The sequence below is a fragment of the Rhinolophus sinicus genome, chromosome 1, assembly GCF_057876585.1.
Source record: "Rhinolophus sinicus isolate RSI-liver-muscle chromosome 1, RSI-T2T, whole genome shotgun sequence".
Lineage (NCBI taxonomy): Eukaryota > Metazoa > Chordata > Mammalia > Chiroptera > Rhinolophidae > Rhinolophus > Rhinolophus sinicus.
Window position 1 is genome coordinate 188621860 of NC_142501.1, and position 15889 is coordinate 188637748.

At 38.7% G+C, this 15889-nt stretch overlaps 1 protein-coding gene across 2 annotated transcripts; it reads left to right on the forward strand.

The window, feature by feature from the left end:
* The first annotated feature begins 4376 nt into the window (after positions 1 to 4376).
* Positions 4377 to 14093, forward strand: TLR6 (toll like receptor 6). 2 transcript variants are annotated; one of them, XM_074322354.1, is made up of 3 exons: positions 4442 to 4480; positions 6090 to 6190; positions 10695 to 14093. In XM_074322354.1, the coding sequence occupies exon 3, from the start codon at positions 10764 to 10766 to the stop codon at positions 13149 to 13151; it is 2388 nt and encodes a 795-aa protein (XP_074178455.1). In that variant the 5' UTR covers positions 4442 to 4480; positions 6090 to 6190; positions 10695 to 10763; the 3' UTR covers positions 13152 to 14093. The 2 variants fall into 2 exon arrangements, with proteins under 2 accessions (XP_074178462.1, XP_074178455.1); XM_074322361.1 differs by lacking the exon at positions 6090 to 6190 and having other exon boundaries at positions 4377 to 4480.
* Positions 14094 to 15889: the final 1796 nt, after the last annotated feature.

The window sequence follows — 15889 nt, forward strand, 5'->3', positions numbered from 1 at the left end:
TTTAAGTATCCTCTAAGAAAAGAAAATGTATATACATATCAGCATATGTATGTAGACCCTTGTGTCAGTTTCCTGTGGCTGTCACAACAAATTCCCACAAACTGAAAACAACAGAAATTTATTCTCTCATAGTTCTGGAGGCCAGACGTCCAAAACGAAAGTGTTGGCAGGGCCACCCCCTTCTCGTGGTTCCAGGCATTCCTTAGTTTGTGGCTGCAAAACTCCAATGTCTGCCTCTCTTTTGACAAGACCTGCTCCTCTCTCTCTTGTGTCTTTCCTTTGTGCGTGTCTTATAAGACACCATTGTGTAGTGCTGAAGCACACAGATATAGGGGAGAGACTGCATCTGGGTTCAAACCCCAGCCCTACCACTGACCAACGGTGCAACCTTGGACAGTGTACTAACTGCTTCCCTCCTCCCTTCCCCCTTAGGTGGGAACAATGATAGTACTTATCTCATAGCACCTGTATGACACTTAAGTGAGTTAATACTTGTAAAGTACTGAGAACTAGGGTTTCTGAGCGGGAATTCCCACCCGTTCTCAGGAATTTTTTTTCGCTTTCCCATTTCCAAATCCCGAGATACAAACTGTTTTCTGTTCTCCACAATGAATTGTTTTCACAAAGTGACAGTCGATACTACCAACTACCTGGGTTCAAGGAGCCCATTTTCCCGACCAACTCTTCTTGGGACTCAGGAACGGGAAAGCGAAAAAATTTCTCGAGAACGGGCAGGAATTCCCTCCCAGAAGCCTTACTCAGAACAATGCCTGGCAAGATCACTTATGTAAATGTCTGGCAGACCAGATTTTGTACAAATGATGCCACACTCTCCAAACTGTTCTGCACCTTACATTTCTCCACTTAATAGTATATCCTAAAGTCTTTCCACCTCAGCATATGAAAAGGTAATGCTTGCATGGAATTCTAAAGCCCCATCTCCAATGACTTTTCTTTTGTATCAGTCACTAGGGCAGCCACTTTATATTCATTATCTTCCCTAAAAATCACAAGTACTCCTAGTTTATGAATCAATAAATGAAGTCTCTGTAAGAGTAAGCAACTTGCCCGGGACCACACAGCTTATACATGGCAGTGTGACGTGGTCAGCCCAGTGCTGTCTGTTCCTCGACCATGATGCTCTTTTCCACATTACCGGATTTGTGTGGGTTTCGTAATCTTCTTCAAGACATTTCTCAGAATTATAACAGCCTCAAGAAGAACATTCTCCTTGTTTCTGAAAACCAACATTGTTATGCAATGCCTTAATGTGCATTTGTTAAAGTCACTGTGCGATGTGACCAAATCTGCTGTGATGTGTGCATGCATTTGTGCACATGTGTGTATTTCTGTAAAGACTTTAGTCCAGCGTTGCTTGAAATTCCCACAAAGTCACAGCTAGCCCCTCTCTCCTCTGCCTGTTTCACAAATCCGATTTCCTAGTGTCACAGATATCTGCTGCTCTCTAGCTCCCTGCTTTTGCTGGTCTGACACAGACCCATCCGCTCCTTGCTGGTCCTCCATAGACCTGAGGAAACTTCCTGTTATGTCTGCTGAGAAAGAATGAATGGTAAGAAGCTGGCCTTTCCCTTCCTGCTGAAAGCAGAAGTGATTCTTACCAGATGCCCAACTTTGTCATGGGTCAAACTGTAGGGTCTTAACTTGTTTTTCTGTAATGATAAGGTAATACTAGACAGTGGGATTAATTATAGAATGATTATTTAACTCATACGTTCAGCTCTTTACAGACCTCAATTAAGTGGGAAGTCTTGGAAACAGGGTATCCTGGCTGCGTGAAGTATCTGGTTAACCAGACTCCCTCTTTTTGAATCAACCTTTGTTTCTATGAAGAAATAGAGTGAAGAAATAAAATGCAGTCTCTATGGTCATGCTGCTAAATTACTGAAATCAAGTAGGTTGAGGTAGGAGGAAAACGATTCTATTCTTGTTTTAACCAGCCTGGGAACTTTGAACTTTTCTTTCTTCTTTGGAACACTTCTGGGTTTTTCACCTAGCTATTCCCAGTTTCCAAACTCTAAGACCCTTGACAACATCTTTATCATTTATTTCTAGCCAAAGTCTCCAGACTCCTTTTTTTTAATTAAAGTTTATTGGGGTGACAATTGTTAGTAAAGTTACATAGATTTCAGGTGTACAGTTCTGTAATACACCATCTATATATCACATTGTCTGTTCACCACCCAGAGTCAGTTCTCCTTCCATCACCATATATTTGACCCCCTTTACCCTCATCTACCAACGTCCTTCCCCCTTACCCTCTGGTAACCACTAAACTATTGTCTGTGTCTGAGTTTTTGTTTCTTCATTTGTTTGTCTTGTTCTTTTGTTGTTTTCAGTTTTATATACCACATATCAGTGAAATCATATGGTTCTCTACTTTTTCTGTCTGACTTACTTTGCTTAGCATTATAATCTCAAGATCCATCCATGTTGTTGCAAATGGTACTATTTTATCTTTTCTTATGGCAGAATAGTATTCCATTGAGTATATATATCACAACTTCTTTATCCATTCATGTATCGAAGGGCATTTTGGTTGTTTCCACGTCTTGGCCATTGTAAATAAAGTTGCAATGAACATTGGAGCACATACCGCATTTCCCCGAAAATAAGACCTAGCCGGAAAATCAGCTCTAATGCGTCTTTTGGAGCAAAAATTAATATAAAACCCAGCCTTACATCATATCATATCATATCATATCATATCATATCATATCATATCATATCATATCATATCATCATATCACATACTGGGTCTTATATTATAGTAAAATAAGACTGGATCTTATATTAATTTTTGCTCCAAAAGACTCATTAGAGCTGATTGTCTGGCTAGGTCTTATTTTTGGGGAAACACGGTATGTCTTTATGGATAAATGTTTTCAGATTTTTTTGGTAGATAATCAGGAGAAGGATTGCTGGGTCATATAGTAATTCTAGTCTTAATTTTTTGAGGAACCTCCACACTGCCTTCCATAGCGGCTGCACCAATCTACATTCCCACCAACACTGTATGAGGGTTCCTTTTTCTCCACAGCCTCTCCAACACTTGTTATTATTTGTCTTGTTGATGTTGGCCATTCTAACAGGTGTGAGATGACATGTCATTGTGGTTTTTATTTGCATTTCTCTGATGATGAGTGATGTTGAGCATTTTTTCACATGTCTACTGGTCATTTGTATGCCCTCTTTGGAGAAATGTCTCTTCAGGTCCTCTGCCCATTTTTTAATTGCATTGTTTGCTTTTTTGTTGTTGAGTTGTATGAGTTCCTTATATATTTTGGATATTAACCTCTTATCTGAGGCGTTGTTTGCAAAAATCTTCTCCCATACTGTTGATTGCCTCTTTATTTTGTCGATGGTTTCTTTTGCTGTGCAGAAGCTTTTTAGTTTGATATAGTCTCATTCATTTTTTTATTTTAGCTTTTACTTCCCTTGCCTTTGGAGTCAAATTCATAAAGTGCGCTTTGAACACAAAAAATCCATAAATTTAGTACATATGTTTGCTTCTATGCATTTTATTGTTTCAGGTCTTATGTTTAGGTCTTTGATCCCTTTTGAGTTAATTTTGGTTCATGGTGACAGATAGCAGTATAGTTTCATTCTTTTGCACGTGGCTTTCCAATTCTCCCAGCACCATTTATTGAAGAGGCTGTCTTTTCTCCATTGTATGTTTTTGGCTTCTTTGTCCAAAATTATCTGTCCATATTTATGTGTTCAGACTCCTTTTTTAGTTCATTTGACAATATCACTGTAAAATTATTCTAAATGCCCTTTAGAAAATTGATTTTTTAATTAGTTCTGTAGAATCTCAGTGTTATTATTTTAGAATCTAGAACTATAACCTCTAATAATACTAAATATTGGTTGAAATGTGAAGAAACAGGGTGCAATTTTCCCCAGGTCTGTCTATATATGTATCAACTTCTAAACTTTCCTTGAAAGTTGATTTTTTTTAAAAACACAAGAACAAATCTTGGACCTACGCTCATTTTATTTAAATTGCATCCAGCTATGCTAATGTTCCAGAATTGCTTGATAATTGTAGTTGCAATTATTTTGGAAATGGTAAGTATGGTGATAATAGAAAACAAGCACGTTCAATAACTTTCCACTCCGGTGACAATTGCACATTCAGGCTGCAAACTCTTACAGATAAATGTTACCTTAGAAACACTTTTCTTCACACCGAAATTATCATAAGCTGCTTGCTCGTATGAATTTAAAATTTTGGTTACTGTTTTAGTCTGTAGCCCACGGAAACCTGCTGACTCACGTGCTTTGCAGTAACCTTTGAAAGGGGAATTCACACATAGGACTAATTCCAGAGAAATCCAACAGATGGCATAAAACTGTTTCTGTGGTATTGCTTTGCCTAAGCTAAGGACTTGCGTTTTGTCAAGCGCTTATTTTTCTGCATTTAGAAGTTATTTTCTCTTCTTCTGAGAAAGAAATCTTGGTAAGTAAGCAGGCTTTTGTGGCTTTTTCAAATTATGGTATAATTACTTCAAACAAGCAAGATCGTGTAGGAAATAGTAATGTTTCTTTGATACTTTTACAAGATGATTTTAAGTTTTGTTTCGTTTTTTAAGATGTTGCAAGTGTCCTTTCAAATATACAAAAAAGATGAAGATGTGGCCATCTTGAAAAGATATAAAAGTAACTAGCATTTGTAGTCATAGTTAAGGGAAAAAAACTAACCGATCATATTTATTTCTTCGGCTTTTGTCTACACTTTCTATGTTCAGCTTTTCTATTTCCTTGTTTTCAGTAGTTTATGCCACTGATAAGGCACCTATTACATAGAAGATATCTTTATAGTAGACATAAGTGTTTGATCTCCCCTTTCACGTGGTTCTATAATTGGTTATTTGTATCTGTCACTAATTTATAAGCATTTTGAAAACAAGGATTCTGCCAGTACTATTCGTATTCATATCCCCAGCATGTAACACCCAGCAAAGTCCTGGCACATAGTACACTCTGAATAAACATTTATTAAATGGAGGAGGTGGCAGAGAATGACCTAGAACTTGCTTTTTTCTGGGTCTCTACCTAAACTTTAACAATAAAACAATGTTTCTCTTGCGTACTTGTTGACTTAGTAATTGACTCACACTTAACCTCACTTAATGTTTTTCTGATCTTTCCTTTCTGGTAGTTTGAATTTTTGTACATCCTATTTACCGTGGTTTTATTCTTGAAATACAGCTTCTTCCATCTTCTTTTTTTCTTCCTCTTTTCATTTGATACATTAAAGAAAAAAACAAAACTTTTATCTTTTATCTTCCTTTAAAAAGAAGTTGTGAACTCTCTGATCTTCCACTCTCATCTCTTTTTGTTCCTCTCCTTTATTTTTTCTTAAATATAAAATCTCCTGGCTGGTTTGTTGAGTGTGTACACTAGGAACTGCTTGAGGGTATAAACGCTCTCAGAGGAATATTTGTGTTATGGGGCAGGGTACTAGTATAAAGGCAGCTGATCAACTTTCCCACGTGGTGGCTAAGTTTCAGTCGCCTGAACACAGACACCATGGAGAGGGACCTTTAGATGGTGGGTTCTCATTCATTAATGTCAATTATCTAGCATCATATAGAATAAGTTTCTCTCTCTCCCCCCCTCTACACACACACACACACACACACACACACACTATACAAGCGTGTTTTTTAAAATATAAAATATTTTTACATTAGCTGTATTTTAAGACAAGCTTTTTTGACTTCTAAAATTAGAAATTTTGGAAATATACAAAAGCATAAGAAAGAAAATTAAATTTATCTGTGATTCAGAGATCCAGAAATAACCACTATTAGCATTTGATATATTTCTTCCCATTCTTTTTCCCCTAGGCTTTGTGTATATGTCAAGTTTTAATTATATTTTACAAAATTAGAATCCTACCACATATACAATTTTGTATTCTTTTATTCACTTGACATTATATTGTAGACATTTTTTTTTTTCAAAAGTGCAGTATTTGAGGCTGTGTATTATTCCATGTTATGGGTGTGCCATAATTGATCAAACCATTTTCTACACTAGACATTATCTTTTTTGTTTTCCAGTTTTCATCATGTCATGAGCAACCTCATAGTAATATTTTTATGTGTATCTCTGATCATTCCTTTGGAAGCAAATTCTGAGAACTGGAATTGCTAAAATAAGGGTAAGCATATTTTTAAGGAATTTATGTATGTGACCAAAATTCAGAAAGGTTGTACTAATTTTTCATTTCTGCCAGTAGTAAATGAGAGTTCTTATTTCTGCCTCTCTCTCCCACTTGAAAGGACCCATTATAAACGATGAGATTACATTGGGCCAATCCAAATAATCCAGGACACTCTTCCTATTTTAAGGTCAGCTTATTAACAACCTGAATTCCAGCAGCAATGCTAATTCCCTTTTTCCATGTAACAGCAGATTCACAAATTGGAATTAGGACGTGGATATCTTTGTGAAGCTAGTATTCCATCATAATCCAATCTGCTTTGTGATTTCAGAGTCTTCTCTCAGTTTCAGCTCCCTAAAGCCTTCCCTTCTTGCGTGTGTGTGTGTGTGTGTGTGTGTGTGTGTGTGTGTGTGTGTGTGTTGAGACTATTCAAGATCTACTCTCATAACAACTTTCACGTATATAATACAGTCCTGTTAATTACAGTCACCAGGCTTCACTTTAGATCCCCAGAACTTATGTCTTGTATCTGGAAGTTTGTACCTTTTGACCATTTCCCCATTTCCCCTCTCTCTAGCCGCTGGAAACCACCTTTCTACTTTCTGTTTCTATGAGTTTGGCTTTTTCAGATTCCACATGTGAGTGAGATCATAGAGTATTTGTCTTTCTCTGACTTAATTTCACTTAGCGTAATGCCCTCAAAGTCCATCCATGTTGTCACAAATGGCAGAATTTCCTTCTTCTTTATGGCCGAATAATATTCCATTTACATATATTTCACATTTTCTTTACCCATTCATCAGTGGACTTAGGTTTCATGTTTTGGCTATTGTGAATAATGCAGCAATAAACATGGCACTGTCTTTCAGGTAGTGATTTTATTTCCTTCAGATATATGCCCAGAAGTGGTATTGCTGGATCATATGGTATTTCTGTTTTTAATTATTTGAGGCGCCTCCTTACTGTTTTCCATAGTGGCTGCACCAATTTACATCCTCAGCAATAGTGCTCAACGGTTCCCTTCTCTTCACATCCCTGCCAACACTTATCTCTTTTCTTGATACGTAACAGCCATTCTCGCAAGTATAAGTTGATATCTCAATGTGGTTTTGATTTACATTTCTCTGATGATTAGTGATATTGATCATCTTTTCATGTGCCTGTCAGAGATTTGTACGTTTTCTTTGGAAAAATGGCTAATTAGGTCTCCTGCTCATTTTTAAATTGAATTTTTTGTTTTGCTTTTTTTTCTATTGGGTTGTATGAGTTCCTTATATATTATGAGTTCCTTATCAGATAACATGGTTTATAAATATTTTCTCCCATTCTGTAGGTTGACTTTCCATTTTGTTGATTGTTTCCTTTGCTGTATAGAATCCTTTCAGTTTGATATAGCCCGACTTGTTTATTTTTGCTTTTGTTGCTTATGTTTCTGGTGTCAGATCCAAAAAAATCATTGACAAGACCAATGTCAGGGAGATTTTTCTTTGTGTATCCTTCTCAGAGTTTTAGGATTTCAGGTCTTATAGTTAAGCGTTTAATCCATTTTGAGTAAATTTATGCGAGTGGACTAAGTAAGATAGGGTCCAACTTCATTCCTTTACATGTGCATATCATTTTCCCAACACCATTTATTGAAGGGACTATTCTTTCCCCATTGAGTATTTTTGACTCCCTTGTCAAACATTAGTTGACAATTTATGCATGGGTTATTTCTGGACTCTCAATTATGTTTCATTGGTCTTTGTGTCTGTTTTTATGTGAATACCATACTGTTTTGATTACTATAACTTTGTTTTTTCTATTCTGTGAAAAATGCCTTTGGAATTTTTTATAACAATTCAATTGTATTGAATTTATAGATGATTTTGGGTACTATGATAGTATGGACATTTTAACAATATTGATTCTTCTGATTCATGAACACAGGCTATCTTTCCATTTATTTTCATCTTCTTCAGTTTCTTTTATCAGTGCCTTCCTGTTTCAGTGTACAGGTCTTTCATCTCCTTGGTTAAATTTATCCCTAGGTATTTTATTCTTTTTGATGCAACTGTAAATGGGATTGTTTTGTTTATTCCTTTTTCAGAGAGTTTGTTGTTAATGTACAGAAACACAACTGATTTTGTAGGTTGGTTTTGTATCCTGAAACTTTACTGAATTTGTTTATTCGTTTTCTAAGAGGTTTTTGGTGGAGTTTTTAGGATCTCTCTATATAAGGTCATATCATCCGCAAACAGAGATAATTTTACTTCTTCCTTTCCAAGTTGCTTTTTATTTCTTTTTCTTACCTAATTGCTCTGGCTAGGATTTCCAGTATACGATGTTGAATAGAGGTGGTGTGTGTACTTCTTGCCCAGTTTTTATCTGGGTTAATCATTGTGTGATGGAGAGTTGGAAAGTGGTGGTCTATAGAAGGAAAACTGTGATGTGACCCACTCACATTAGTACCATTGGGGTAAAAGAAATGCTACTAAGTTACCTGGTTGTTACTCAAACTTTGTGTTTGAATCAGAGACAAACAGAGAGAAGGATAAAATTTCTTCATACCTTTCATCAGGGAGTCTATTTTCCTGAGACAAAGCTTAAGTATGCTGGTTTCCTTAATACAGCTCAATTACTTTTTCATGAGTGTAGATGCTTTTGGATCCTGCCATTAATTTTTCATCTTTCTTTGCTTTCAGTAGCAAGGTGGGTTTTTCAAGCATTTCTGTGTTTTCTTGGGTGTTTTGAAGGACAATTGGGAGAGGCTGTATGGGAGGAGAAGTTAAAAGGATCTTTAAATATATGCCATTTTTAAAAAATTAAAGTATAATTGGCTTTTTAATAAACCATATGCCATTTTGTAATGATACTCCCCCAACCCAGAAGAGTGATTACTCTTCCAAAGAATGGTTCATTGAAACCCTATATATCTCTTAACTATTTTGGTGTTTCCCTCAGGTAATGAACAGTGGATCTTTTTGTTAATAAAACTGAACTAGTCAAAATCTGCTCTCAGCTAGTCCTTCTACATAAGACCCTATTTAAGAAATGTTGTTATCTGCTCTTGTTCCCTGGGGGCTCCTAGATGCTTTTTTGGTGCAGATCAGATCCTGAATGGGATCCAGTGAGCCTCAAAGTTCCAACCCTTTGTCCCGGTGGTAAAAATGGGGTCTGTGGGCTCATGCACTTGCCTCCACCTCCTCAGCTGTAATCTTTTCTCATTCACTGATTGTCACAAACATCAACATCTATGCTATGTTGTAGTGCAGTGAGACTTTCTGGGCTCTGGGGAAACTATTATCTCTTACATACAGCCGCGTTAGCCTTCTAAATTCTTCATGTACTTTTTTTTTAAAAAAAAACATTATTTATTTCTTACAGTCATCCAGTAGGTTGATACTTTTATCCTCATCTTCTCTTTTTTTTTTTTTTTTTTTTAAAGATTTTATTGGGGAAGGGGAACAGGACTTTATTGGGGGAACAATGGTCAAATTGTTGTCCTTTCAATCTTAGTTGTAGGGGGTTCTGTTCAGCTTCAAGTTGTTGTTCTTTCAGTCTTAGTTGTGGAGGGTGCAGCTCAGCTCCAGGTCCAGTTGCTGTTGCTAGTTGCAGGGGGCACAGCCTACCATCCCTTGCGGGAGTCGAACCGGCAACCGTGTGGTTAAGAGGACAGGCTCCAACCAACTGAGCCACCCGGGAGCTCAGCGGCAGCTCAGCTCAAGGTGCCGTGTTCAATTTTAGTTGCAGGGGGCGCTGCCCACCAATCCTTGCGGGAGTCGAGGAATTGAACTGGCAACCTTGTGGTTGAGAGCCCGCGCTCCAACCAACAACTGAGCCATCCGGGAGGCAGCTCAGCTCAAGGTGCCGTGTTCAATCTTAGTTGCAGGGGGCAGAGCCCACCATCCCTTGCGGGACTCGAGGAATTGAACTGGCAACCTGGTTGAGAGCCCACTGGCCCATGTGGGAATCGAACCGGCAGCCTTCGGAGTTAGGAGCACGGAGCTCTAACCGCCTGAGCCACCGGGCCGGCCCCTTCATGTACTTTTTAATATTTATCTATCTTTTCCTGTTTTATCAGTGTGTCAGCTGTGGTTTGATGTTTACAAATTATCAAGTGTTGAATCCTGTGTCTCTGAATTTGTTGCTTCTAGTCTAATGTGAACTGGAAAAACACATATCCATTTTTATGGGAATTGTGTCAAAAATGGGATCCTGTGACCAGAAAGAGTATATATGTTATCCCACTTGTCCCTCGCAAGCTTGTAACAGTACTTCTAACTTCTACCTGTAGGTGGTTCCAGGCAGGTGTGATTGTGGCACTCTGGTGTAAGCACAGGATGCTACCCTGTGGCCACCACAGCTGCTGCCATTGCTGCTCTCAGGACTCCACCATAGGAGTTAGGTGGCATTATGACTGATAGGAATAAAGACATCATTGAGATTTTGTACTTAGTAAGTGGAGGTTTGATAGCAATTATCCAATCTTCATACATGTCCATGTATATTATATTTCTAGAATTTGGGTGCACATCTAGATGCTCTGAAGAACAGCAACAACTCTTTGGGAGATAGCCACTTCAACATCATGGTCAAGGACAAAGACTCTGTTGTCAGAAGCTTTCATTTTGTTTACATCGTAACCTTTATAGTTGGAAACATAATCCAGTCCTCTGATGAAAGTGAATTTGCAGTGGACATGTCAAACTGCGGCCTTACTCAAGTTCCGAAAGGCCTGCCAACAAAAACCGAAGTCTTAGATATGTCTCAGAACTACATATCTGAGCTTCACCTCTCTGACATAAGCTTGCTCTCAGGGCTGAAAGTTTTGAGACTTTCCCATAACAGAATCCAGTGCCTTGATATTAGTATTTTCAAGTTCAACCAGGATTTGGAATATTTGGATTTATCTCACAATCGATTACAGAAGCTATCTTGCCATCCTATCACCAGTCTCAAGCACTTAGACCTCTCATTCAATGATTTTGATGCCTTGCCTCTCTGTAAGGAATTTGGCAACTTGATGCAACTGAATTTCTTGGGATTAAGTGCTACAAAGCTACAACAATTAGATCTGCTACCAATTGCTCACTTGCATCTGAATTACATTCTTCTGGATTTGGAAGGTTATTATGTGAAAGAAAATGAGGCAGAAAGTCTTCAAATTCTGAATACAAAAACTCTTCACCTCGTTTTTCACCCAAATAATTTATTCTCTGTCCAAGTGAATATATCAGTTAATAGTTTAGGGTGCTTACAACTGACTAATATTAAACTGAATAATTACAACTGTCAGGTTTTTATTAAATTTTTATCAGAACTCACTAGAGGTCCAACCTTACTGAACTTTACCCTTAACCATGTGGAAACAACTTGGAAATGTTTGGTTAGAATTTTTCAATTCCTTTGGCCCAGACCTGTAGAATATCTCAATATTTACAATTTAACAATAGTTGAAAGCATTGGTAAAGAAGATTTTACTTATTCTGAAACAGCACTGAAAGCATTAAAAATGGAACATATTACAAACAGAGTTTTTCTTTTCTCACAGACAGCATTATACAGAGTGTTTTCTGAGATGAACATTATGATGTTAACCATATCAGATACTCCTTTTATACACATGCTTTGTCCTGAAACAACAAGCACATTTAAATTTTTGAACTTTACCCAGAATGTTCTCACAGACAGTATTTTTCAAAAATGCTCTACTTTAGTTAGATTGGAGACACTTATCTTACGAAAGAATGAATTAAAAGACCTTTACAAAGTAGGTCTCATGACTAAAGATATGACATCTTTGGAAACACTGGATGTGAGCTGGAATTCTTTGGCTTACGATAGACATAACAGAAATTGCACTTGGGTTGGGAGTATAGTGGTGTTAAATTTGTCTTCAAATATACTTACCGACTCTGTTTTCAGCTGCTTACCTCCCAGGGTCAAGGTTCTTGATCTTCACAATAACAAAATAAGGAACATCCCTACAGACGTCACTAGTCTGGAAGCTTTGCAAGAACTCAATGTTGGTTTCAATTCTTTAGCCCACCTTCCCGGATGTGGTAGCTTTAGCAGCCTTTCTGTACTGGCCATTGACGACAATGTAATTTCCAACCCATCAGCTCATTTCTTCCAGAGCTGCCAGAAGATTAGGTCTATAAAAGCAGGGAACAATCCGTTCCAGTGTACATGTGAGCTAAGAGAATTTATCCAAAGTATAGGCCAAGTATCAAGTGAGGTGGTAGAGGGTTGGCCTGACTCTTATCAGTGTGACGCTCCAGAAAGCTATAAGGGCACCCTACTAAAGGACTTTCATGTGTCTCCATTATCCTGCAACACAGCTCTGCTGATTGTCACCATTGGGGTAACTGGACTGGTGTTTGCTGTCACTGTGACCATCCTCTGTATCTACTTTGATCTGCCCTGGTATCTCAGGATGGTGTGTCAGTGGACCCAGACCCGGCGCAGGGCTAGGAACATAAATTTAGATGAACTCCAAAGAACTTTCCAGTTCCACGCTTTTATTTCATACAGCGAACATGATTCTGCCTGGGTGAAAAATGAACTGGTTCCATGCCTAGAAAAGGAAGATATACGGATTTGTCTCCATGAGAGAAACTTTGTTCCTGGCAAGAGCATCGTGGAAAATATCATCAACTGCATTGAGAAAAGTTATAAGTACATCTTTGTTTTGTCTCCCAACTTTGTTCAGAGTGAGTGGTGCCATTATGAACTCTATTTTGCCCACCACCATCTCTTTCACGAAGGATCTAATAACTTAATCTTGATCTTGCTGGAACCCATTCCGCAAAACAGCATTCCTTGCAAGTATCACAAGCTGAGGGCTCTTATGACAAAGCGGACTTACTTGGAATGGCCCAAGGAGAAGAGCAAACGTGGACTTTTTTGGGCTAACATTCGAGCTGCTTTTAATGTGAATTTAACACTAATCACTGAAAACGACGTGAAAACTTAAAAACAAATGTCAGGAAATCCAACTTCAAAAACCATCATAAAATTGAATTCTGATGAACACAGTGGTTTTAGGTTATTGTCTAGATGGTGCCTGTGTTATCTATGCATTCTGGAAAAGACTTAATGACAGTTGTGTTTCAACTGATCTGGGGAAGTAGGTTGGGGGTTGAATTGGTGCTCAAACTTACCAATTACAGATAATTCAGTCGTGTTCTGTTTCAAATTGAAATGGCCTCTTAAGTAAATGCTCATTCAAAGACTTTTCCTCTCCCTCTTCTTTCCCAAATGGATTCTTTGTGAGCAGGAATTTATGGGACTTCATGGCAGCAAGGAAAGAATCAACCTCAGAACTGTATGCAGTGGTCCTTGGAGTGTCCTATGAATTCTCACTGGCCTTGTTACCAGAGATTGAAAGGGTCCCTGATACATGTCACAGGACGGAATTCCAGGACATACCAAAATATTAATATATGCAAACAAAGACAAGCAAGCCAAGGATTTATTAAAAGGAAGAAAACATTATAGTGTACTCTCAAGATGGCGTGAAAGTGGACAAGTCCAGGAAAAAAGGCAACTGCACCGAAGAACAAAGAAATTTAGGCAGGTGTTCCCAGGGCTTTCTCAGGACAGGTCTTTACTGTTGATGACCACTCCTTCCTGTCAGGAGGTAGGATTCCCTTGTAGGAACTATCTGGACAACACTGGGGGTGAAGATTGTTCCCTGCCTGCAAGGCTAATAGTGTTAAAATCCATTACAATTAGCCGTAGCTGCACCTTTTCTTAGGACAGATCTCATCTCCTCTTTTCTTTGTTTCCCCTCACTTACTCCTTCTCCTCCTTCTCTTTCTCTCCCCTCTCTCCCCATGGTGCCTGTGTGAAGGCAACTTAAATGTTTGAGGAAAAATTAGACCAATTATGGAAAATAAAGTAGCTTTTTACTTCACATCTGAGTAATACTTTATTAAATGTTTCACCTACTACATAAAAATGCAGTAGTTTGTGTGTATACAGGAAAATATAGCCTTAGTCATAGGCTGTTGAGGCCAAAGATGGATTTACCTACTTGCAAGGAAACTCAGAGCTAAATTTATTTGTAGCTGGTTATTGAACAATACTTTTCTGGTTGTGTTAGAATTTTGGTGAATGCCTCAAAGCTGACAAAAGACACATTTTAAACAGAGGTATTAGACACAGCCAAGCTGAACTTACTGAAAAATAGCAAAAAGAGATCAGTAACTATCAGCCCATATTACCTATCTCCAGAAGATTAAACTCAAAAGGGTGACAGGGAGTCATTAAGTAGAGGTTGTAGACCTCTGGGGAGATTGCTTTGGATTTCTCCTAAAGGTAAATGAGAGGGGCTCAAAGCATAGTGACAGAGTAGTTTGGCAGCCCACGCCCAGCTTGAAAGCTTGCAGAGTATCAGAAATGCACAGTCAAGTACTGCAGACAGGGTATGGTATATGAGATCTCTTGGAAGAGCTGGATGAGTGTCTCCTTGAGTTTTGGGAGTGGGTGGGCCTTGTGAACATAGAGATTGGTAAGTAACGCTTTACAAATATAAGTGCTTGATAAATATTGACTGAATAAACAAGCACTTCCCTTCTGGAGATTTCCAAAGGCAAGACGTTGCCTGGGGCAGCCCAAAATGGCAGAGTGAGGAGAGAAAGGAAGAAGTCATTGCAATCTGCTCTTTCATTATTTGGCATGGCAAATTTCCAGTGAGTTGCTGGGATTGAGTTGTCCTGATGAGACCTCAGCTATCCTGAAAGCCTTTTGTGCAAAGGGACTATAGTGGTAAAAGGCCATGGGGTTATGAGGAAGAGGTGTATGGTGGTGGTGTTGTGCATGTTTTGGTTGCTGCAAGAGGCCAGAGAAAGTGCCACTTGCATCAAGGAACTGCAATATGGGATCTGCCTGAGGCTTCTGAATAACGCACACATGCATCCTGTGAAAGAGCCAACATTTGGACTCTGCCATAGTAACAGGCAGAGGAATGATGGCCTGTCTGCCTTATACAATAGCTCCCTGCAGGAAAACTTGCTCCTCTCTAATGCACTCTTCCCTTGTGGTGGTCTGGGGACATCCAGAATATAGAGAAGGCAGAGAAGATGGAGGAAGAGTAAAGACACTTGTTACCGAACTCAGGTTCAGTGCCGCTTGCCTCCCGAAGAGTTCAAAACACTAGAGTGACAAGGGTTGGTGAGGAGAAAAAGTGTCCTTTATTCTAGATGCCAGCAGCCAGGGAAGATGGCAGACTCATGTCTAAAAAACCACCTTCCCCGAGCCAAAATGATTAAGAGGTTTCATTGGCAGGTAGATGGGAAAGAACAAAGGAAAGCAGGCCTCAGGGCTGATAACTGAGAAGTCCTCTCCTGGACTCTTCTGAGGCCTCAGGTCTGTCTCAGTGTTACGTTAAATCTTACTGTCTACAGCCGGAAAGTTATCAGGACAAACTGCCAGGGAGTTGAGATCGAGTCCTGGTACCTGGGCACCTGAAGATTAAAGAAGCCATTTTTTTTTTTCAGGTTAGGATGTTAATTAGTAAGGTATGGGTAGCCTTGAGAAAGGGAACCAATGGAGTTAGTTAATCAATGAGGGGGAAACAAAGAGAAAACAGCTGAATATCATGATAAACCAAACTGTAAACTGGCTAAGTTTAATTACATTGATCTACCGAATTTCACCCTTACACACTGACTCTACTCCCTGCAAGAAAGGCTTGAATTCGGGCAAAGC